This window comes from Podarcis erhardii (genome assembly GCF_964252035.2).
Source record: "Podarcis erhardii genome assembly, chromosome: 10".
In the NCBI taxonomy this organism is placed as follows: Eukaryota; Metazoa; Chordata; class Lepidosauria; order Squamata; family Lacertidae; genus Podarcis; species Podarcis erhardii.
This window is the reverse complement of record NC_138500.1, coordinates 32,739,589-32,762,994: the sequence shown is the minus strand read 5'-3', so window position 1 is coordinate 32,762,994 and position 23,406 is coordinate 32,739,589. Positions and strand designations below refer to the sequence as shown.

The window sequence follows — 23,406 nt, the reverse complement described above, 5'->3', positions numbered from 1 at the left end:
TTGGAGAACTAAGAACCCCCTGGGAAGAGAGGGAACATTCTTCTCTGAAGCCCAGCTGACTTGGACAAGAATCGACCAAATATGGATAACTAGAGGTCTGGCACCCAAGGTTAGAAAAGTGGAAATCTGCCCAAAGACCTGCTCCGACCATAATGCGCTGAAGATGGATATGACACTTTTGCCAACCGGTTCCTTTAGATGGAAGATGAATGACAACTTGTTTAGAGACCAGGAGATTATTAAGAAGGCCCAAAAAACTCTGAAGGATTACTTTGAGATAAATATGAACACTACGGTGGAAAAAAGAACTATCTGGGACGCAAGCAAAGCTGTGATGAGGGGGTTCTTGATACAACAGAACGCCGTAAAGAAAAGGACACAAAATGAAAGGAAAGATAAGATCTTGCAGAAAATTAAAGAATTGGAGAAGAAATTAAGATCAAATCCGAAGTCACAGCCGATTCTGAGAGAAATTAAATTATACCAAGCACAATATTCCAAATTGATAAACCAGGAAATAGAGTGGAAGATTAAATTAATGAAACAAAAAACTTTTGAATCGGCGAATAAATGTGGGAAACTGCTTGCATGGCAGTTGAAGAAGAGACAAAAATTAAATACAGTTACAAATCTAGAAATTGAAGGAAGAAATATTCAGAACCCCATGGAAATTAGAAAGTGCTTCCAGAGATACTTCAAAAAATTATATACTCAAGGGCCGCAAGACGAGGTTGAGATTAAACAATTTTTGGAAAGAAATGGACTAACAAAGTTGTCACAAAAAAACAGATTAATCCTGAACAACAAAATAACACAACAAGAGATTGAACAAGCCATTCAGAACATGCAACTGGGCAAATCTCCAGGGCCAGATGGCCTGACTTCCAAGTATTATAAGACATTAAAAGGCTATCTGATCCAACCAATGATGGAGGTCTGTAATGAAATTATGGAGGGGAAGAGGGCGCCGGAATCGTGGAAGGAAGCTTTTATCACATTGATACCAAAATCTGAAACTGAAAAGACACAACTCAAAAACTACCGTCCCATCTCCCTTCTGAATGTGGATTACAAAATATTTGCAGACATTTTGGCAAGTAGATTTAAAAGAGTTCTAAATGAAGTAATTCCTAAAGACCAGGCAGGCTTTCTCCCAGGTAGACATATGTTTGCCAATACTAGGAACATTATTGACATTTTGGAACTTTTGCAAACAGACATAAATACAAAAGCAGTGTTAATTTTTATAGATGCGGAGAAGGCCTTTGATAATATTTCTTGGAAATTTATGAAGGGAAATTTAAAAGAAATGGGAGTGGGACGGGGGTTTGAGAATGGGATTGATGCAATATATTCAGAACAAAAGGCCAAATTGATAGTTAACAATGTGGTTACAGAAGAGTTCAAAATTGAAAAAGGAACACGACAAGGCTGCCCGATCTCCCCTCTGTTGTTTATCTCGGTTCTGGAGGTGCTCTTGAACATGATCAGAGGGGACCGGTTGGTGGAAGGGATTCAGGTCGGAGCGAAACAATACAAACTTAAAGCTTTTGCAGATGACCTAGTTTTGACCCTGCAGGAGCCAGAATCTAGTACGAAAAGAGTATTACAATTGATTCAGGACTTTGGTCGGGTGGCGGGATTTAAATTAAACAAACAGAAAACCAAGGTGCTGGGAAAAAATTTGACAGACACAGAGTCAGAACGGTTTCAGAGAGAAACAGAACTAACTATGGTTAAAAAGGTAAAGTACCTAGGGGTAAATATAACAGCAAAAAATCTGAGTCTATTCAAGGATAACTATGAAAAATGTTGGTCTGAAATTAAGAGAGACTTGGATAGTTGGACAAAATTGAAGCTTTCTTTGTTAGGCCGAATTGCTGCTATTAAGATGAATGTATTGCCAAAAATGTTATTTTTGTTTCAAACACTACAGATTGTGGACAAAACGGAGTGCTTCCGGAAGTGGCAGAAAGATATATCTAAATTTGTCTGGCAGGGCAAAAAGCCCAGAATTAAGTTTAAGATATTAACAGACGCGAAAGAAAGAGGGGGCTTTGCCCTGCCAGACTTAAAATTGTACTATGAAGCCGCAGCTTTCTGCTGGCTAAAAGACTGGCTACTTCTCGAAGACACTGACGTATTGGACCTGGAAGGTTTTAACAATGCTTTTGGTTGGCATGCATACTTATGGTATGACAAAGTTAAGATCAATAAGGCCTTTAAGAACCATATTGTCAGGAAAGCAGTGTTTAATGTCTGGACAAAATATAAAGACTTATTGGAAAATAAAACTCCAAGGTGGCTTTCACCTCTGGAGGCTAAGGCCCGAAAAAGACCCAATATGGAGGCCAAATGGCCAAAATATTGGGAAATATTAGAAAAAGATGGAGACAATTGGAAATTGCAGAGTTTGGAGAAAATGAAGGATAAGGTGCGAGACTGGTTACATTATGCTCAGATTAAAGAAGTTTTTAAAAATGACAAAAAGTTAGGGTTCCAGGTGGAGAAATCGAAGTTAGAAACAGAATTGTTAGAACCAAAGACTAAGGTACTATCTAGAATGTATAACTTGCTGTTAAAATGGAATACACAAGACGAAATGGTTAAATCGGCTATGATAAAATGGGCACAGGACATTGGGCATAACATTATGTTTGAGGACTGGGAAAGGTTGTGGACCACTGGGCTGAACTTCACCGCATGTAATGCTCTGAAGGAAAATGTAATGAAAATGATATATAGATGGTACATGACCCCAGTTAAACTTGCCAAAATATACCATTCGTCTGATAATAAATGTTGGAAATGTAAAGAAAATGAAGGAACATTCTTTCACCTCTGGTGGACATGCCCTAAGGTGAAGGTCTTCTGGGAAATGATATATAATGAGCTGAAAAAGGTATTTAAGTATACCTTCACTAAGAAACCAGAGGCCTTCCTTCTGGGTATTGTCGGCCAGAAGGTGCTAAAGAAGGACCGAACATTCTTTATGTATGCAACAACGGCAGCAAGGATACTCATCGCAAAAAACTGGAAAACTCAAGATCTACCCACACTGGAAGAGTGGCAGATGCAGCTGATGGACTATATGCAACTGGCCGAGATGACTGGCAGAATCCGTGATCTGGGAGAAGAGAAGATGGAGGAAGACTGGAAGAAATTCAAGATGTATCTACAAAAACATTGTAATTTGGTTGAATGTTAAGAAGGATGCTAGATTATAAAAAATTGGCCACCACTAAATTAGATTTAAATTTGATGATAAGAGAGATTAAAGAAAATATAAATTTTTTTGGAAGAAGTGCTAGATTATATTTGAATGAGTGGACATGAGATTGTAAACAAGTTGATAATTTGTTTGGAAAAAACTTTTAACGATGTAAATGGGAGCGGGAGATGCGAGGGAGTCCAAAGAAGTGATGAAATTATGTTTGTGACAGAAGTAAGATTGTTTATTATTTGTGCATTTATATTTAAAAACTTTAATAAATATTTATTAAAAAAAAAAAAGATAATTAACTTTTCTTAGCCATAATCTGTGGCGATGTTAGGAGATACAAGGGTCTCTGAATAGGCTGGTAGGCTCACATTAGTGGGAGAAGCCAGCTCCTTCAGATATCCTAGTCCTAAAACATAAAGAGCTTTCAATGTCATTACCAGTTATCCGCCAACTTTTAAAGTGTATATTATATATCTTTTTAATACCACTTAGAGGTTTTATGAAATAAAATAAAGGGTGGCCTTCTGTTAAGGTTTACTCAGAGTAAACCTACTGAGTTCAATAGACCAGTTTTACTCATGTTCTTTAAGTGAGTCAATTCTGAGTAAAACATAGCTGAATTTTGCACCAAACCCATATTTATTCATCACACGAAAATGGTAATGCACTTCATGCTATCAAAAGCTTTTCCAACATCTGTCCAAATACTAGTGGATGCTAATTCCTACCATTTACTGTAATCTGATACCTTTATTATTTTGTTCATTATCATTTTGCACCCCTGCTTTAATTAATGCTTGTTAGTAGCATATTGACAATTATCTTTTTTAATGAATGGAATTGTCCTTCTAATTTTCTTTCTGAAGTTATTTGTAATAGGTTTTTCTGCCTCTAATAATTTTTCATAAATCACTTTTAACTTTTGATTGCCTATATTCGTGTTTTAATCTTGCTGTCTTGGTTTTTAGCTTGTGTTGCTCTTCTTTTTTTCTTTAAGAATACCAGGTTTTAAAGATATGCTGAAGTGATTGATTCAGATAAGCACCTTAGTGGGGATGCTCCATAACTCGGATGTGGTAGTCACACAAAACATACACTTCAAATGGCTGTTTCCTTTTAATGCCCAGACAAACTCATGAAGGTACCTGGGGCAAATTTCTGATTGCTTCCTTCATGAATTCCTCAGTCACATGCATTAGCTTCAGGAATGTATTGTCACTGTATTCAAAGCGGTCACCAAATGCTAGAGTGCAGAAGATATTACTAACAGCCCTGTAGATGAGGATTTGTGGGTCAAAAGGAGAACCTGGATGAGATGTAAGAACAAGGAGCAGGTCAGAAGTATGTTGTCATATATTGCCCATTCTTCATTAAACAGCCATTGTTGAGGTTGGCCTTCCATAACTTGCTATCCTCTGGGTATTTTTGGCTTCAATTCCCATTAGCCATAGCCAAGATATGGGAATGTTGGAAGCTGTACTCCACCACCTATAAACTATTTACCCTTTCAATAAATGGGACTGTAAATTCCTGAGATCCTTTGCTACATAACATAGCTGTTGTTGTTGGCATTGTCTGTCTCGAGAGAGAATGGAGTGTGCCTCCAGGGGTGAAGTCAAACCACTGTGTTCCCTGGAGCAGAATCCTGAGCAGTTTGCATGGAGATCCTGGGCTGCCCAGACGACAAAACTCGCCTCTCGGCGTCACTGATGTGAAGGAAAGCAGAGCAATACATTTTGCACCAGCCGGCCTGCAGTAGTTGCCAGAAGGAGGCGTACAAAGCACCATCCAGCCATCTTAGCGGCTCCACAGGAAAAAGCAAGGGAATGAGACAGGAATCCAATATCTCTATAAAGAAACAGACTTGAAAGAGAAGTTGCTGAATTACAACCTATCATTAAACTGAAAACTATGGCGAGGCCTGGTCTTAATAGAGATATTGGATTCCTGTCTCATTACATATGCTAATCATCTGCATACTATCCCTTGCTTTTTCCTGTAGGACTAATTGCAGTCATTAACAGTCGTCCAAAGGTGTACCATACCCATTGAGTCAATCATCCATCTCCTACTACCCTCCTGAGAAAAACCCCACCCCACCCTCCCACTATATATAAGGGTCTGGTGACTTCTGCTTCAGTGTATCAGAAGAAGTATGCATGCACATGAAAGCTTATACCAAGAACAATTTAGTTGGTCTCTAAGGTGCTACTGGACATCATACACACACACACACACACACACACATATATATATACACACACATACATACATACACACACACCCCTTCTTGACTGTTGGACCCACTATTGGTCTCATCCATTCAGCCTGCCAGAGCCTGTCTTTGCATGCAATGAAAGCCCCTAACTCACCAAGAGTGAAAGACCCATTGGCTACCCTCACCTTGCTTAGCCACCCATTTGAAGCCATACCTGGGCTGCGGCCGCTATCGCATGCTGACAGCTTCAAGGAGCCACACACGGCAGCTGAGTTTTCCCCAGCAGAGGCACTACTCCTCTTAAAGTTGAATAATAGAAGTAGGACATTGCGGGGGGACTGGGACAGAGGGGCTGACTGGCTAAAATGAGCAACTTCATATCTCTCAACCACCAACCTCTCCCACTTTCTTCCAGTCCTTTCTCATGACAGCCAGATCTGAAGAGGACCTGAAAGGGAATCAGCTGTGCTGCTGCCAGTACTGCTACATGGAAAATAATTTGAGGTCCCTCAGATTCTGGACTCCAGAACACTTGGTTATAGTGCTTACATTATTTTGCATACTGGATGAGCTAAAGGGTTGCAGAGATGTCCTGAAATGTCCACACTTCATGCTCGGAGCACCAATTCCTTTGCTACCACACAAGTAATTTAGGTTTTCACTCAGTACATCTCATAAAGAGAATTCTAGTCCATGAAAGCTTATGCCATAATAATTTTTGCATTCTTTATAGTGCCACAAGAATATTAGTAATCATTTTACGTGCTTCAAAAATTAAATACAGTGGAACCTCGGGTTATGTACCATCCTCCTTACAAACACTTTGGGTAATGAGCGCTGCTAACCCAGAAGTAGGTGTTCTGGGTAGTGAACTTTGCCCTGGAATGCGAGCGGAAGTTGCATGCTGACAGTGCTGCGGCAGCAGGAGGCCCCATTAGCAAAAGTGCACCTCAGGTTAAGAACAGTTTCGGGTTAAGAATGGACCTCCGGAACAAATTAAGTTTGTAAACGGAGGTACCACTGTATGAGAAGCTTTGGAGATGGGAGTTAGTTTCTGTATAAAGTATAGAGTGCTCCTCATGCTTTGCATCAAGTGAGATCCCATAGCAAGGAAAAAGACCCCAGGAATGAGATGTACCTTCTTTGGATTTGAACTCAGAACACAAATATCCAGCTTCTTCAGACACTCTTTTTTCAAGCATTTTCTTCCCCATCCCAAAATTCTTGAGGGTGGAGACAATGAATCGCCTCTGCTCCCTCCAGCCATTGTCGCATGTTGCAAATCCTATTCCTGGAGGATGTAAAATATAAAATAATATAAAATAATATAAAATAATATAAAATAATATAAAATAATATAAAATATAATAACATGACAAGTTGTCCAAAGAAACATTCCAAAGTTAATTCTTTGCTTTGCTTAATTTGTTGTTGTTTTTACAAGTGAAGAATGGTAGAGTCCCCATTAAACTGCTGGCCCATTTTTCTGGCCTTCGGACTCGATTGACAACTGCAGAGACTAAACAATGTCTGTTAACTTTCCACTGGGCTGCCTTCCATCTTATGCTGACACACAACCAGCAGATGATAGCTGTCCTGTGGAACAGTATGGCTGACTTTGCAAATAAACCCACAAACACTTCTAGTCTCCCTTCCTGTCCCTACTTAGTTGTTTACAGGCAAGTTTAAGAAGAAGTTTCTCAAAAACCTCCTGCCACGTCACATGAATATGCATCTTCTCCCAGGCAACAGAGTCTTTCACTTACCACCTGAGGTGCCATCCTGGCCCACTTGCATGCCTGGTCACTTCCTGCCTGTTTCTCCAACTCTACTGCTTCTTATCCAGTCCATCAGGGTATCAGCTATACTCACCTCCACAATTCTTTCCACGGTTTAGTAGACTGAACAGTGGAACTTCTGGTCGGTCAACAAAGTTCTCAGGGTTTTGTCCCAGGGTCTCCTTTATCATCTTGAACCCACTCAGGATGACCATATTTCGCCATCCAAACTGCAGAGAGATGACTGGTCCAAACTTTTTTTCCAGCTTTGATCAATAGGAAGGAAAGGGAGAAAATTATCCAGGGGGAAAGGACAATAAAAGTAGGGAAGGTATAATGTTGCAGTACAATATATATGGGAAATTCCAGAAAGCACAGACATATTTCAGGCTTGAGGTGTTTAATCAAAAATGTTTAATCATTTCGCCAGAATATATATACAGAGAGACTAGTTTTCTCAGGGTAGAGAGAGAGAGAGGGAGAGAGGAGCACCCAAGCAAAAATGAACATTTCAATGAAAATTAGAGATACCAAACTACAAAACCATTTAGCACAAGCTGAGGTATATACCACACTTTGGACAAACAAAATGGCCCCAGCACTTCCCAGTTATTTGTCAAACTTGGTCACCCCCAAATTTAGAAAGGCATTTACGCAAGCCAAATTCAATGTCTTGCCATCCGCACTATTGGAAGGCAGATACAAAAAGATTCCCCACGGCGAGAAGTTCTGCCCATGTAAGAGCAGTCACGTTGAAACTGTGGGCCAAGTTCTTTTCCACTGCAGACTTCATTGTGCAATAGCCATAAGTCAACAAAAGCAAAAGTTTATACAGCTCCACAAACAGTCATATATTGACACAGCTCACAGTCAAATTCTTTTATTTATTTTTTTTAAAAAAACTTGTAATGGAGTTTATATTTCCTCGGTTACATATTTTAAATCTATTTAATTAGTATATGGATTGTTAAATTCCACTTGGATTGTTTTAATGTTTATGTAAAAATGATGCTGAAATTTTGGTTTTACTATGCTGGCTGTTCAGCCGTAATAATAAACATTCACTTCTCCACAGAGGAAGAGATGGTGTGGGAAGGGATCAGGGCCTCCACAAACTCTGTTGAGAGATCAGCCCTATCAGGTTGTTCTACCCATGAACTTTCACCTGACAACAGCAGACTAGCACCTCCTCTCCTGAATCTTATTCTGTTCCAGGTGGGGCTTGCGTCTGCCAGGCAGACTCCATGGGCAGCTCACCGCACCACCACCCTGGGCGGATGGCTGTGCCGACCCTGTGCATGGATGACTGCAGTGCCCCCATAGAAGGCTCACCCAGCCCATGCTGCTTCGGGTGTGGGAGTAGCTAGCTACGCCCCTGGTGCTAGCAAAGCCCTTACCTTCCATCTCTGCCCTCTTTGCATTGCTCTGGGCAGGGAGGAGGTGGAGAGCCGCACGTGGTGGCTTGGAGGCGGCAGGGGTGATCAGACACTGGGGTTGCTGTTGTGCACGCTACAGACTGCTTCCTTTTGGTTGAGGAGGAGTGAAAATGCATCATGTAAACTAAGAAACCCTTGGGGACTTTTAAAAATGGTTCATAAAAAGACCAATGTAACAACGCAAAGCAAATTTAAATGAAAGCTCTCCTTATTACCGTAATCCTAATTCTCTCAGACTAAAGCCACCACTGTATGGTATTAGTGTCCTGGGCAGGCCATTGGTAGCAGGGCTGTGTCAAAAATAAATATTCTCTCTCTCTCTGTGTGTGTGTGTGTGTGTGTTTGCCAATCTGCATCAAAAAATAATTTGCACTTTATTTATTTTAATGTTGCAATACATATATGCAATCTTTACATATTGATACATATACATTATATTTGTAAATTCACATTTTCACATTTCATTATGTACCAACATTTATCCATTTCTTATTTCTTGCCCTGTGTCTTCCCTCCACCCGTGCGTGACTTCCTTGTTATTATTATTATTATTGAGATTGTAATTTTGTATCTTAATAATTAAACATTCAATCTTACATATCTGCTTAGCTTAACTTAACTTTGTGAAATCAGTCTATACATATCAGTTAATGCTTGTTGAAGCATCTTTTGGTCATGTATTCTTCTACACATTTCCATTCCTGTTTGAGATTTTGATTAGATTGCATTCTAATTGTTGCCATCATTTTTGCTAATTCAATCATCTCAAAAAATTTATATTGCCAATCTTTCAGTGTTTGTACTTCTTCTGATTTCCAATTTTTTGCAATCAATAACCTTGCGACAGCTGTTGCATATAAAAAGATTCTCTTCATGTCGTTTGGGATGTCATTTGTTATAATTCCTAAAAGGAATGTTTCTTTCTGTCTTCTTACCAATTGTTGTTTTAAACATTTTTTTCAGTTCCTCATGTATATTTCCCCAATTTTTAAAAATTTTATCACATCCCCACCATACATGATATAAGGATCTCTCTTACATCTCCAACACAGATTCGATGTTAGTTTATAAATTTTAGCCAGTTTTACAGGGATTAAGTACCACCTGTAAAACATCTTCATAATATTTTCTTTGATAGTAATGCATGCGGTGAAATTAATATCTGATTTCCAAAGTTTTTCCCAATGATCTAATAAAATCGCGTATCTAAAATCCTGTCCCACTTGATCATTACTTCTTTAATTTGTTCATTTTTGAGTTCCCATTCAAGTAATAAATTATACATTTTTGATAGATATTTTTTGAGATTGTTCAAAAGTTCTATCTGGAATCTGGATTCTTCTTTTTGGAAACCTATTTTATTGTCAGAGTTAAGTTTGTCATATAATTGATGATATTGTAGCCAGGTGGTACAAAACTGTTTTAAGTTATTCATATGGTTTCAATTGTAATTGGCCTTGCTCTTCCCTTGAAATGCTGTTTGTATGTTACCCCTAGTTTTTCCATATTTTTCTTTTTTATTGAAATCATTTCAAGTGGAGCTGCCCACCAGGGGGTCATTGGTTCACCAATCTGCATCAATTTAATGAGAACAAAAACTGTAGCGGAATATTGTGCAATATTATGGAGGGGATCGGGATTCTAGTACATCCACTACCTGCCCTGTAGCCTTAGGCTGAAGAACAGGTAATAACTAGCTGGCTACTGAGTTGAATAGGATCCAAACTGCAGCAGTCTGATTGGTCCTAGAACAATAGGCTCCAAAAGGCAGCAGTCTGATTGGTCCTAGAACAATAGGATTCAGAATGCAGCAGTCTGATTGGTCCTAGAACAATGCAGCAGTATGATTGGTTAGCAGGAACCACCCAATCATGCTCCAGATAGAAGTGAATCCACAACCTGATTGGCCTACAGTAGAATCCTGGAATTAGCCAATCATGTGCAGCCCATTGTGTAAATAATGTATATAAAGCAGATACTTTGAGGGGACATTCATTCATTCCTCCTCACCACTATGAGCTGAATAAAGAGCATGAAATCACTTTGCGACTCTGAGTATATTTCACTGGCGACGAGGATGGGATCCCGCTGAGCTGACTGCCACACACAGCACCGCAGCACCGCCACCTGCCGCACCGCTGCCTCGCACCGTGTATCCAGGCTTCAGCTCCGGGACACAAGGAACTCAGAATGGCAACTGACAGCAGCTTCTCGCCATTCAACCCAGCATCTGGAGACTGGGAAGCGTACGCCTCCCGTTTCACCTTCCTCCTAGAAGCCAAAGGGGTCACCGATGAAGAAGACGCCAAGAAGAGGGCAATATTCTTCAGCGTCTGCGGAGAGGAGACATTTGAAATCGCCCGGGCTCTCCTTGCGCCTGAAGACGTCGCTACTGTTCCATTCAAAACAATAATGGAACAGCTGAAGGGGCACTTTTCGCCACAGCCCTCAGTGGTGGCTTGTCGAAATGCCTTCTACGCAAAGCGGCAAGCCCCTGGGGAAACCATAACTGGGTTTGTGACCTCTCTCCGCCAAGCTGCCCGGTTCTGCAACTTCTCAGAGCTGGAGAACATGCTTCGTGACCGCCTCGTCGGTGGCCTGAAGGATGAGAAGCTGCAACGACGCCTCTACGCTAAGAAGAACCTAACGTTCCAGGTCGCTCTGGAGGAGGCCCTGGCAACGGAAGCTGCTGAGAGGTCGACGCAAGAGGCACGGCTGAGCCAGCCGTCCCAACCGAGGGTCCACCACGAAGACCTCACCAACGACTCGGGATCCGACAGGGAGGAGGTGCACCGAGTACAGCAGCGCACTCAAGCAGCCCACATACCACAGCTGCCTCGACGAGAAGGAGGGAACTGCGCAAGCTGTGGAGAAAGTCACGAGAGGAGGACCTGCCGTTTCCGCAACGCAGAGTGCAGGCAGTGCAGAAAATTGGGACACATCGCCCGGGTGTGTCGGGCTCGGCCCACCCGAAGCCAGGCATCAGATGACCAATCCAAGAGCCCCAGGTCCCGGGGCCCAACGCACCAAGGCAACTCGACGGAGCTCACAGACTTCCAGGTATACCAGTTGCCCCACCCCAACGTAGAGAAAATTTATGTAGAGGTACAGATAGAGGGGGCCCCATGCCGCATGGAGCTTGACACGGGTTCAACTCTATCCATAATCTCGGCAAGGACCTTAAGGAAACTGTGTCCTACTGGGGGTCCCAAACTCAGGCCGGCCCCATTCACCCTCCGGGACTTCCAGAAACGTAAGGTCCCCACAATGGGGGTGGGGACCTTCAGGGTGCAATACCGAGGGCGGACGCGGCAACTGGACTTGCTTGTGGTCAAGGGCCCCTACATTAGCTTACTGGGGTTGGCATGGTTTGGACCACTGGGACTAGCCATCACCGGGGTGAACCACATGAGCTTACAAGTGGACGTGGACGCCATATGCAAGGAGTTCCCGGGGGTTTTCGATGGGAAATTGGGACAGTATACGGGCCCCCCCATTGCTCTACAGCTTGACCCCGCAGTACGACCAGTCAGGCTCAAGGCCCGCCGGGTCCCATTCGCCCTGAAACCCCGTATAGACGAGGAATTGGACCGACTCGTGGAGCAAGGAGTGCTGGAGCCGGTGCCTAATGCCCCCTGGGAAACCCCAATCGTCACACCCGTCAAGCCTAATGGTTCGGTCCGCATCTGCGCAGACTACAAATGTACCATAAACAAGGCCCTCATGGCCCATGCATACCCAGTGCCAGTGGTCAGCCATGTCCTTGCCACCCTGGCTGGGTCGAAAATTTTTGGCAAGCTGGACTTGGCCCAAGCATATCAACAGCTGCCAGTAGATGAGGCCACAGCAGAGGCACAGACGATTGTGACGCACAGAGGAGCGTTCAGGGTAAAGCGGCTGCAATTCGGGGTCAGCGTGGCACCAGGCATATTCCAGAATCTAATGGACTCTCTCCTTAAAGGGATTCCTGGTGTCACCCCCTTCTTTGATGATGTGTTGATTGCCGGGCCCACACCAGAGGAGTTTGAGGACCGCCTCCGCACTGTTCTGCACCGTTTCCAGATGGCGGGTCTCAAGGTGAAGCGGGAAAAATGTCTACTAGGAGTGCCTCAAGTGGACTTTCTGGGATTTATGGTGGATGCAGAAGGGGTTCACCCGACTGGGGACAAGGTACGGGCCATTTGTGATGCCCCAGCGCCCAAGAACAAGACTGAACTTCAGGCCTTCTTGGGATTATTGAACTTTTACCATTCCTTCCTTCCCCACAAGGCGGCGGTAGCGGAGCCCCTACACAGACTCCTGGACAAGCGGGCCCCTTGGGTGTGGGGCCAGCGCCAGGAGGCCGCATTCCAGGCAGTCAAGGACTTGCTTGTCTCAAACTCGGTCTTGGCACACTTCGACGAGAGGCTGCCGGTGGTGCTAGCATGCGACGCCTCGCCCTATGGCATCGGCGCTGTCCTGGGACACCAACTCCCGGATGGAAGAGAGGTACCGGTAGCATACTTTTCCCAGACACTCAACGAAACCGAGCGGAACTACTCGCAAATCGACGAGGGTCTGGCAATCGTGAAGGGAGTAAAAAAATTCCATGATTTCTTGTACGGGCGGCCCTTCACCGTGGTGACTGACCACAAGCCGTTGCTTGGCTTGTTTGCCCCCGAAAAGCAGACCCCCCAAGTGCTGTCTCCTCGCGTCCTCAGGTGGTCAATTTTCCTTGCCAGCTACCAGTATGCACTGATTCACCGCCCTGGAAAGGCGATGGGCCATGCAGACGCCCTCAGCAGGCTACCACTACCGGAAACAGGCCCCGACCCAGCACCTGCACAAGAGGTTATGAGCCTGGAGCTGCTTCCTGACCGCCCCATTCAGGCACAAGAAGTTGCACACCATTCCAAGAAAGATAGGGTCATCTCCCGGGTCCTGGACTGGGTGTGGAGGGGATGGCCCAGCCGCAGCCCCGGGCCAGAATTCGCCGGCTACACAACCCGCAAACATGAACTGTCAGCCCACAAGGGGTGCCTGTTATGGGGAAGCAGGGTCGTTGTTCCCCAGCCCCTCCGCAAAAGGGTCCTCACAGCCCTACACGAGACACACCCAGGGGTAGTAAGAATGAAGGCCCTTGCCAGGAGTTATGTGTGGTGGCCGGGGATCGACGGAGAGATAGAGGCCTGGGTCAAACACTGCCAGGCCTGCCAGGAATCCCGCCCAGATCCCCCAAGGGCCCCAGTCCAGTCCTGGGAGTCCGCCCGAGCACCATGGTCACGCCTGCATGTGGACTTCGCTGGCCCCTTTCAGGGGAAAACATTCTTCATAGTGGTGGACTCCTACACCAAATGGCTGGAAGTCGCACTGGTACCGTCCACTTCTACGTCCGCAGCCATCCGGGTACTACGCAGGCTGTTTGCAACCCACGGGCTCCCTGACACTCTCGTCTCAGACAACGGGACTGCATTTACATCAGGAGAATTTCAAACCTTCACAGTGCAGAACGCCATCCGCCACATCCGTTCGGCGCCATTCCACCCTGCCACCAATGGCCAAGCAGAACGCATGGTGCGGACCACCAAGGACACCCTTCGCCGCATGACGCAAGGGGATTGGGAGTACCGCCTTGCCACATTCCTTCTAGCACAGCACAGCACCCCCAGCTCAACGACTGGCCGGAGCCCCGCTGAACTACTAATGGGTCGGCGCCTTGCAATCAGATTGGACCGCCTTCACCCCGATAGAGCTCAGGATGAGGTAGTGGTGGGGGAAGGCAGGAACCCCCGGACCTTCGAGGCCCAGGACCCAGTGTACGCAAAGAATTTTGGGGCAGGCCCTGCATGGGTACCTGCCACAGTCACCAGGGTCACGGGCCCCGTGTCGTACGAGGTGCTAACAGATGGGGGGCAATGCTGGCGCCGCCACTGCGACCAGATACGGCGACGATTCCCGGGAGAAAACCAGGAGGAGGAGGACAGGTCAGAGGAGTCCCAAGGGAACAGTGGGGCAGTGAGGCCCATAGAGCAGCAGGGGCAAGCAGGAGAGGCAGAATCAGTAAATACAGAGAGGACCCGCGAGGCCGAAAGGACACCGGAACCAGAACCACGACTGAGCGAGCCGGTTGCGCCAGACCAAACAGCCCCATCCTTGGAACACGAGCCAGAACCTGAACCCCGGACCAGGGAACACCCCAGGCCGCAACGCACACGTAGGCCACCGGCGTACCTTGAGGACTATGAATGCGACCTTCCGGGCAGGACTGGAACTTAGAGGGGAGGGGTGTTATGTACTGAGTTGAATAGGATCCAAACTGCAGCAGTCTGATTGGTCCTAGAACAATAGGCTCCAAAAGGCAGCAGTCTGATTGGTCCTAGAACAATAGGATTCAGAATGCAGCAGTCTGATTGGTCCTAGAACAATGCAGCAGTATGATTGGTTAGCAGGAACCACCCAATCATGCTCCAGATAGAAGTGAATCCACAACCTGATTGGCCTACAGTAGAATCCTGGAATTAGCCAATCATGTGCAGCCCATTGTGTAAATAATGTATATAAAGCAGATACTTTGAGGGGACATTCATTCATTCCTCCTCACCACTATGAGCTGAATAAAGAGCATGAAATCACTTTGCGACTCTGAGTATATTTCAGTTGAGGAGGAGTGAAAATGCATCATGTAAACTAAGAAACCCTTGGGGACTTTTAAAAATGGTTCATAAAAAGACCAATGTAACAACGCAAAGCAAATTTAAATGAAAGCTCTCCTTATTACCGTAATCCTAATTCTCTCAGACTAAAGCCACCACTGTATGGTATTAGTGTCCTGGGCAGGCCATTGGTAGCAGGGCTGTGTCAAAAATAAATATTCTCTCTCTCTCTCTGTGTGTGTGTGTGTGTGTTTGCCAATCTGCATCAAAAAATAATTTGCACTTTATTTATTTTAATGTTGCAATACATATATGCAATCTTTACATATTGATACATATACATTATATTTGTAAATTCACATTTTCACATTTCATTATGTACCAACATTTATCCATTTCTTATTTCTTGCCCTGTGTCTTCCCTCCACCCGTGCGTGACTTCCTTGTTATTATTATTATTATTGAGATTGTAATTTTGTATCTTAATAATTAAACATTCAATCTTACATATCTGCTTAGCTTAACTTAACTTTGTGAAATCAGTCTATACATATCAGTTAATGCTTGTTGAAGCATCTTTTGGTCATGTATTCTTCTACACATTTCCATTCCTGTTTGAGATTTTGATTAGATTGCATTCTAATTGTTGCCATCATTTTTGCTAATTCAATCATCTCAAAAAATTTATATTGCCAATCTTTCAGTGTTTGTACTTCTTCTGATTTCCAATTTTTTGCAATCAATAACCTTGCGACAGCTGTTGCATATAAAAAGATTCTCTTCATGTCGTTTGGGATGTCATTTGTTATAATTCCTAAAAGGAATGTTTCTGTCTTCTTACCAATTGTTGTTTTAAACATTTTTTTCAGTTCCTCATGTATATTTCCCCAATTTTTAAAAATTTTATCACATCCCCACCATACATGATATAAGGATCTCTCTTACATCTCCAACACAGATTCGATGTTAGTTTATAAATTTTAGCCAGTTTTACAGGGATTAAGTACCACCTGTAAAACATCTTCATAATATTTTCTTTGATAGTAATGCATGCGGTGAAATTAATATCTGATTTCCAAAGTTTTTCCCAATGATCTAATAAAATCGCGTATCTAAAATCCTGTCCCACTTGATCATTACTTCTTTAATTTGTTCATTTTTGAGTTCCCATTCAAGTAATAAATTATACATTTTTGATAGATATTTTTTGAGATTGTTCAAAAGTTCTATCTGGAATCTGGATTCTTCTTTTTGGAAACCTATTTTATTGTCAGAGTTAAGTTTGTCATATAATTGATGATATTGTAGCCAGGTGGTACAAAACTGTTTTAAGTTATTCATATGGTTTCAATTGTAATTGGCCTTGCTCTTCCCTTGAAATGCTGTTTGTATGTTACCCCTAGTTTTTCCATATTTTTCTTTTTTATTGAAATCATTTCAAGTGGAGCTGCCCACCAGGGGGTCATTGGTTCACCAATCTGCATCAATTTAATGAGAACAAAAACTGTAGCGGAATATTGTGCAATATTATGGAGGGGATCGGGATTCTAGTACATCCACTACCTGCCCTGTAGCCTTAGGCTGAAGAACAGGTAATAACTAGCTGGCTAACTAATTAAATAATCCTAAGAGCTTGGCTAATGCAATCATTCAGTAGCATGCAGTGTTTTCAGAGATGGTGCAGTCAGTACTTACATCTTGAACAGTTTTGTGTGGGTTATTTACATCTAGCAGTAGCAAGTTCCCAATGAAAGGCAGAGGGGTGGGTCCTGGTGGCCAGCGGCTGCTTCTCTTCCTCCGCTTGAGGTAATCAAGCATCAGAGCAAGTAGTAGGAGAGACAAGGCCAGAGCTGGGAGGTTGTTGTGGCAGCAGGAGAGTTGGCTCCCCAGCCAAGAGATGGAAGCCGCGATCCCAGCCATTGGAAGCTTCCCCTTCCCTCCACTTTCTCTCTCCCCAACTCTGCAGGCTGGCGGTGTTCTTGCCTCTGCTGGTTTCTCTATTTCTCCTTTTTTATTTATTCTCTGCTTTGAATCACTGTAGGAACATAATGTGCCACTATTAATAGGGTTATCTTAAAAGGTATACAAGGGCTTTAATACTGTAAATGAGCAATTGCACAAGGACTGAAAGTTCAGTGTACAAGTGAAAAGTTCAGCTAATCAAATTGAACCTTTGTAGGTCAGATAAGGAAGGTCTTCACATGATATGAAGTTGAATTTAGGTAAGTTCTCTTTTATTCTCTGCTTCGAATAAATGTGGGAGAAGGAGATGACAGAGGACGAGATGTTGGACAGTGTTCTCGAAGCTACAAACATGAGTTTGACCAAATTGTGGGAGGCAGTGGAAGACAGGAGTGCCTGGCATGCTCTGGTCCATGGGGTCATGAAGAGTCGGACATGACTAAACAACTAAACAACAACAACAATAAAAAAGATGGTATCTTACACCATCTAAACTTGCCAATCTTTGTTGGAAGTGTTTTGAGGCAGAAGACTCTCTGATCCACATGGGGTGGCAATGTAAACACTCCAAAAAGCATTGGGACACGGTATATGAGGAATTAAAAAAAAAGTTCAAATTTACATTCTCTAAGAAACCCAAAGCCTTTCTACTGACCATAGTAGGACAGGAAATACCTAAGAAGGCTCAGAATCTGTTTTATATGCAACAGCAGCCACAAGAATTGTATATGCAAGGATTTGGAAGAAGGAAAGCATGCCAACAAAAGAACAGCGGCTACTAAAACTCATAGAGTTCGTGGAAGGATCTTCTTGAAAGGAAAATCCCTCATTGAAGCAATCGCTATAAAGAAAATAAATACGAGGAATAATTGGAGTATATATAAAGAGCTTATAGAATTTGACGAAGGAAAAGTGGTACTTTTGAACTGCTAGTTTGGTAGAAACTGGGATGGAGCAACAGGAGCTCACCACTGTCAAGCAGATTCGAACTGCCGACCTTCTGATCGGCAAGCCCAAGAGGCTCAGTGGTTTAGACTACAATGCCACCTAGTCCCTTATGTGGTGGAAGTGTAAGCTGGCAAAACAACAACAACAACAACAACAAAAACAAAAACACACCCTACTGGGAAACAGTTTATGAAGAACTAAAAAAAGATGCTCAAAATAACTTTCCCCAAAAGACCAGAAGCCTTCTTACTAGGAATAACAAGTGTTGATATTCCTAAGAAGGTACTCAATCTCTTCCTTTATGCCACTACAGCTGCAAGGATACTATATGCACAAAAGAGGAAAGAACAAACAACCCCAAAATTAAAACAAAACAAATTCCTTCCAGTAGCACCTTAAAGACCAACTAAGTCAGTTCTTGGTATGAGCTTTCGTGTGCATGCACACTTCTTCAGATACACTGAAACAGAAGTTTCCAGACCCAAAAACTTCTGTTCTGGAAACTTCTGTTTCAGTGTATCTGAAGAAGTGTGCATGCACACGAAAGCTCATACCAAGAACTGACTTAGTTGGTCTTTAAGGTGCTACTGGAAGGAATTTGTTTTGTTTTGACTATGGCAGACCAACACGGCTACCTATCTGTAACCCCAAAATTGACAGAGTACTTAGAATTAGCCAGCAAGACAACAAAAATTAGAGACCTACTTTTGAACGTGTGTGTTTTCTCCTTGCTTTGAAGGCAAAGTGAGGGAATGGGGAAATGCCCTTGCAGTGCAGAAAAGCTGTTTTGCTGGCTTGGGAAGCCTGGAGGAGGAGAGAAAGCTGGGCGTGGAGTTGGAAGCAGAGTTTGGGAATTAGAAGATATGTCTGCTCAGAAGCTAATCCCACGGAATTGCCACATTAAAGAAATGACAGAGCAGCTGAAGTGGGAGTGGGGCAGGGATTGTGTATAGCAGTGCTTACATTGCTTACAGTGCTAACCTAACTGTGCCTCCTCTGAAGTAAATCCACTGAGTTCAATGGGATTTATTCTCAGCAATTTACGGGTTCCGTGGCCATAGAGGAAACAGCTCTTGCCCTGAAGTAAATCGCTCAGTTCAATGTTCAGTGGAGATTGCTCCTGAATGAGCATAGAATTGCACCCTTAAATAAAGAATCTGATTGCCGTCCTTTAATGACTAGAAATTTTATCAATAAGTATTACAGTATCTATAATAAATGTGGTATCTGAAGAAGTGTGCATGCACATGAAAGCTCATACCAAGAACTGACTTAGTTGGTTTTTAAGGTGCTACTGGAAGGAATTTTTTTTGTTTTGACTATGGCAGACCAACACGGCTACCTATCTGTAACTATAATAAATGTGTTAAGTCTCGTGTTAATGTGTCATGGGACTCTGGTTGTTTTCTGCTATAGTTTAACACTGCTCCCTTTCAGGATAATACAGTGGTACCTCAGGTTACATACGCTTCAGGTTACATACTTAACCCGAGGTACCACTGTACTTAATTCGTTCCGGAGGTCCGTTCTTAACCTGAAACTGTTCTTAACCTGAAGCACCACTTTAGCTAATGGGGCCTCCTGCTGCCGGAGCACAATTTCTGTTCTCATCCTGAAGCAAAGTTCTTAACCCGAGGTACTATTTCTGGGTTAGCGGAGTCTGTAACCTGAAGTGTATGTAACCTAGAGCGTATGTAACCCGAGGTACCACTGTAATAGGGTTTACATCCAAAGATGGGTGCGCTGGATTTTATCTGTTTATTTATGTGGTATGCTATCATTCAGAGCCAAAGAACAGCCTATTGGAATATGAGTAAATATTTCTACATGTGCCTTGTGATCTTCAATAAATTGATGTGTGAGTGCTTGTAGAGTTTTGTTGAATACTATCCAGACTGAGAGAAAAGTCTCAGGACGGAACACTGTTCTAATTGAGACAAGATTGAGGTTTACTGCGTGCTACATGCTGAGAGAAAATTTTATGAAGATGCTATATAGGTGGTATTTAACACCATCAAAACTAGCAAAAATGTATAGGAACACCTCAAAATGTTGTTGGAGATGTGGAGAGGCAGAAGGTACGATGCTACATATGTGGTGGAACTGTAGAAAAGTGGGAAACAGTTTACAACGAACTCAAAAAGATATTCAAGATTACCTTTGCAAAAACAAACAAACCTGAAGCCTTCCTTTTAGGCATAACAGACATGGATATACCAAAAAAGGTGAGGAAGTGATTTCTCTATGCCACTGTGGCAGCAAGAATTCTAATAGCTAGAAACTGGAAAGGAGATGTAACACTGACTAAACTGGAGTTTGCAGAATTAGGAAAAATGATGGAAAATTAAGAGACTGGACTGAACAAACATTTATGAGGGAACGGGACATGTATACAAAGTATCTCAAAGAGCACTGCAAAAATCTGAACTCGTTGGCAGGCCTGGAGTGACTTCTGTAGGAAAGTAGAAAATTAAGAGAACTAAGATGTATTATTATTGATAAAGATAAGTGCGACAAACCAAAAAGTACTAAGGAACCATGATGGGGTGATGGGAAGTCGCCATAGAAGATATGTATTATGAAACTATTGTATCTTTCTGTAGTGTGTTAAAGTGTTTTTGTTGACTGTTTTCTTTTGGAATCAATAAAGCGCGCGCGCGCTCTCTCTCTCTGTATATATATATATATATATGTTTTCGTAGATTTTCACGGGTACAGGAATGCAGGTTTTGGTGTCCTCGGGTGTCTTCCCGTGTAAAAGTTGGGGTGTCTAGGCGACGTTTCGACGAGGTCTCACTCGTCATCTTCAGGCTGGTGCTTTCGGCTTCTTGTTACTGGAACAGAGCAGGATCTCAGTGTTTGAGTTCCTATAAATACTGTAGAGGGGGTGTGGTGTATAGCCTCCAATGTTCTGGGCAGAGAGGAAGTTCCCAGGCTAGTGTGCCTTTTCTTCTTTTGTTCCTTAATTACTTGAGAGATATCTTGAGTGATTTCTTGAGTGATATCATGAGTACCACTTAGGTGGGTCATTAGGTGTGGATTAGTTGTTAAAGTCTTTGTGTCTTGACCTCTTGCACCAACCAAAAAATAGCCTTTTGCACCAACCAAAAAATAGCCAATATCCTCAGAAACCCCAAGGATAAAATCCAGTTGGAAAACCAAGGGATCTATGAAATACCCTGCAAAGTCTGCCCAGCCACGTACATTGGACAAACAAACAGACGAATAAATGCACGTATCGCAGAACACAAGAATGCCGTCAAAAAAGAAGAAAAAACTTCCTCTCTTTTCCAACACATGAAAGAAACAGGACACGAAATTAATTTTGCAGATTCCAAATTGCTCTTTAACACGGAACATCACCACAAGAGAATAATCATGGAAGCCATCGAGATAGAGAAACACCCTCACAACATGAACAAGCGTGACGACACATCCCGCTTGCCAGACATCTGGAAATTAGCCCTCCCCACAAAAACTGACACCAGATCCAGAGGCACACAGAACGCCAACACCAATCAACCGCACCAGACCCAAACCCAGACCCTCTCCACAGATGAATTACAGACACCATCCAGTAGCCAATCCATGGTGGCACCTCCGGATGCTGCACCCCCCTGCAATCCCTACACAGATCTGGCTGACACAAGCCACAAAACCACAGCTCGCCCCTATACACGAAGCCAAGCCAGAGCACAACTAAGTACAGTACAGCCATCTTCTCAGGAAAACTCTTCACAAAGTTCAAGAGGTCAAGACACAAAGACTTTAACAACTAATCCACACCTAATGACCCACCTAAGTGGTACTCATGATATCACTCAAGAAATCACTCAAGATATCTCTCAAGTAATTAAGGAACAAAAGAAGAAAAGGCACACTAGCCTGGGAACTTCCTCTCTGCCCAGAACATTGGAGGCTATACACCACACCCCCTCTACAGTATTTATAGGAACTCAAACACTGAGATCCTGCTCTGTTCCAGTAACAAGAAGCCGAAAGCACCAGCCTGAAGATGACGAGTGAGACCTCGTCGAAACGTCGCCTAGACACCCCAACTTTTACACGGGAAGACACCCGAGGACACCAAAACCTGCATATATATATATATATATATATATATATATATATATGAATGAGAGATTTTCTGCAATCAAAAGAACAAAATCCACCTGGCTTTTAAATCTGCTGAAGACAGGAAAGTGAATGCATGCTGGCCTTAACCAAGTTGTAGTAACAAAGGCAGGAAAGCACAGAGTCATTCTTGGTGTGTGTCAGGTATGAGCTGTGAATGCTAGCTGAGATAAGAGTCTGGGAATCCAGCCATATTTACAGAGTTTAACTGGAAGCTTCAAAGTATTTCATAGAATCATAGAATCATAGAGTTGGAAGAGACCACAAGGGCCATTGAGTCCAACCCCCTGCCAAGCAGGAAACACCATCAGAGCACTCCTGACATATGGTTGTCAAGCCTCTGCTTAAAGACCTCCAAAGAAGGAGACTCCACCACACTCCTTGGCAGCAAATTCCACTGTTGAACAGCTCTTACTATCAGGAAGTTCTTCCTAATGTTTAGGTGGAACCTTCTTTCTTGTAGTTTGGAACCACTGCTCCGTGTCCGCTTCTCTGGAGCAGCAGAAAACAACCTTTCTCCCTCCTCTATGTGACATCCTTTTATATATTTGAACATGGCTATCATATCACCCCTTAACCTCCTCTTCTCCAGGCTAAACATGCCCAGCTCCCTTAGCCGTTCCTCATAAGGCATCGTTTCCAGGCCTTTGACCATTTTGGTTGCCCTCCTCTGGACACGTTCCAGTTTGTCAGTGTCTTTCTTGAACTGTGGTGCCCAGAACTGGACACAGTACTCCAGGTGAGGTCTGACCAGAGCATAACAGACATGGATATACCCAAAAAGGTGAGGAAGTGATTTCTCTATGCCACTGTGGCAGCAAGAATTCTAATAGCTAGAAACTGGAAAGGAGATGTAAAGAACAGGAGTTCAAAGAACGACACCATCACGATCAGTCAGTTGCCTCGAATGGCTCTTTCCGCTTCTTCCCCCAGCAGATCCATCTCCTAAGCCCAGCCCCCCTTCTTCCTCTGCTCTGAGAGTGGCTGGTTCCCAGAAATGGCCCTCGCCTCTCAGATTCATTGCCTCCCGACAGCTCTTTGTCTCCTTCCTCATCAGAAGAGCAACTGCTAATTA

At 43.3% G+C, this 23,406-nt stretch overlaps 1 protein-coding gene across 5 annotated transcripts in view; it reads right to left on the bottom strand.

Moving 5' to 3' along the window:
- The window catches only part of LOC309350615 (cytochrome P450 2D14-like), a 37,196-nt gene extending 17,919 nt beyond the window's left edge, over positions 1–19,277 (bottom strand). For 2 of the 5 annotated variants that reach the window (XR_014160470.1, XM_081877632.1), the window contains exons 1-5: positions 18,903–19,277; positions 16,983–17,322; positions 7,314–7,485; positions 6,580–6,732; positions 4,369–4,529 (exon numbers count right to left, since the gene is read on the bottom strand). Coding sequence is in view for 4 of the 5 variants with exons in the window: in XM_081877632.1 (XP_081733758.1) it covers positions 4,369–4,529; positions 6,580–6,732; positions 7,314–7,485; positions 16,983–17,207 (711 nt within the window). In the remaining variant the exon portion in view is untranslated. The remainder of the gene's footprint in view (positions 1–4,368; positions 4,530–6,579; positions 6,733–7,313; positions 7,486–16,982; positions 17,323–18,902) is intronic. The other 3 variants (XM_081877631.1, XM_081877630.1, XM_081877633.1) reach the window with 3 other exon arrangements.
- Between the last annotated feature and the right edge of the window lie 4,129 nt (positions 19,278–23,406).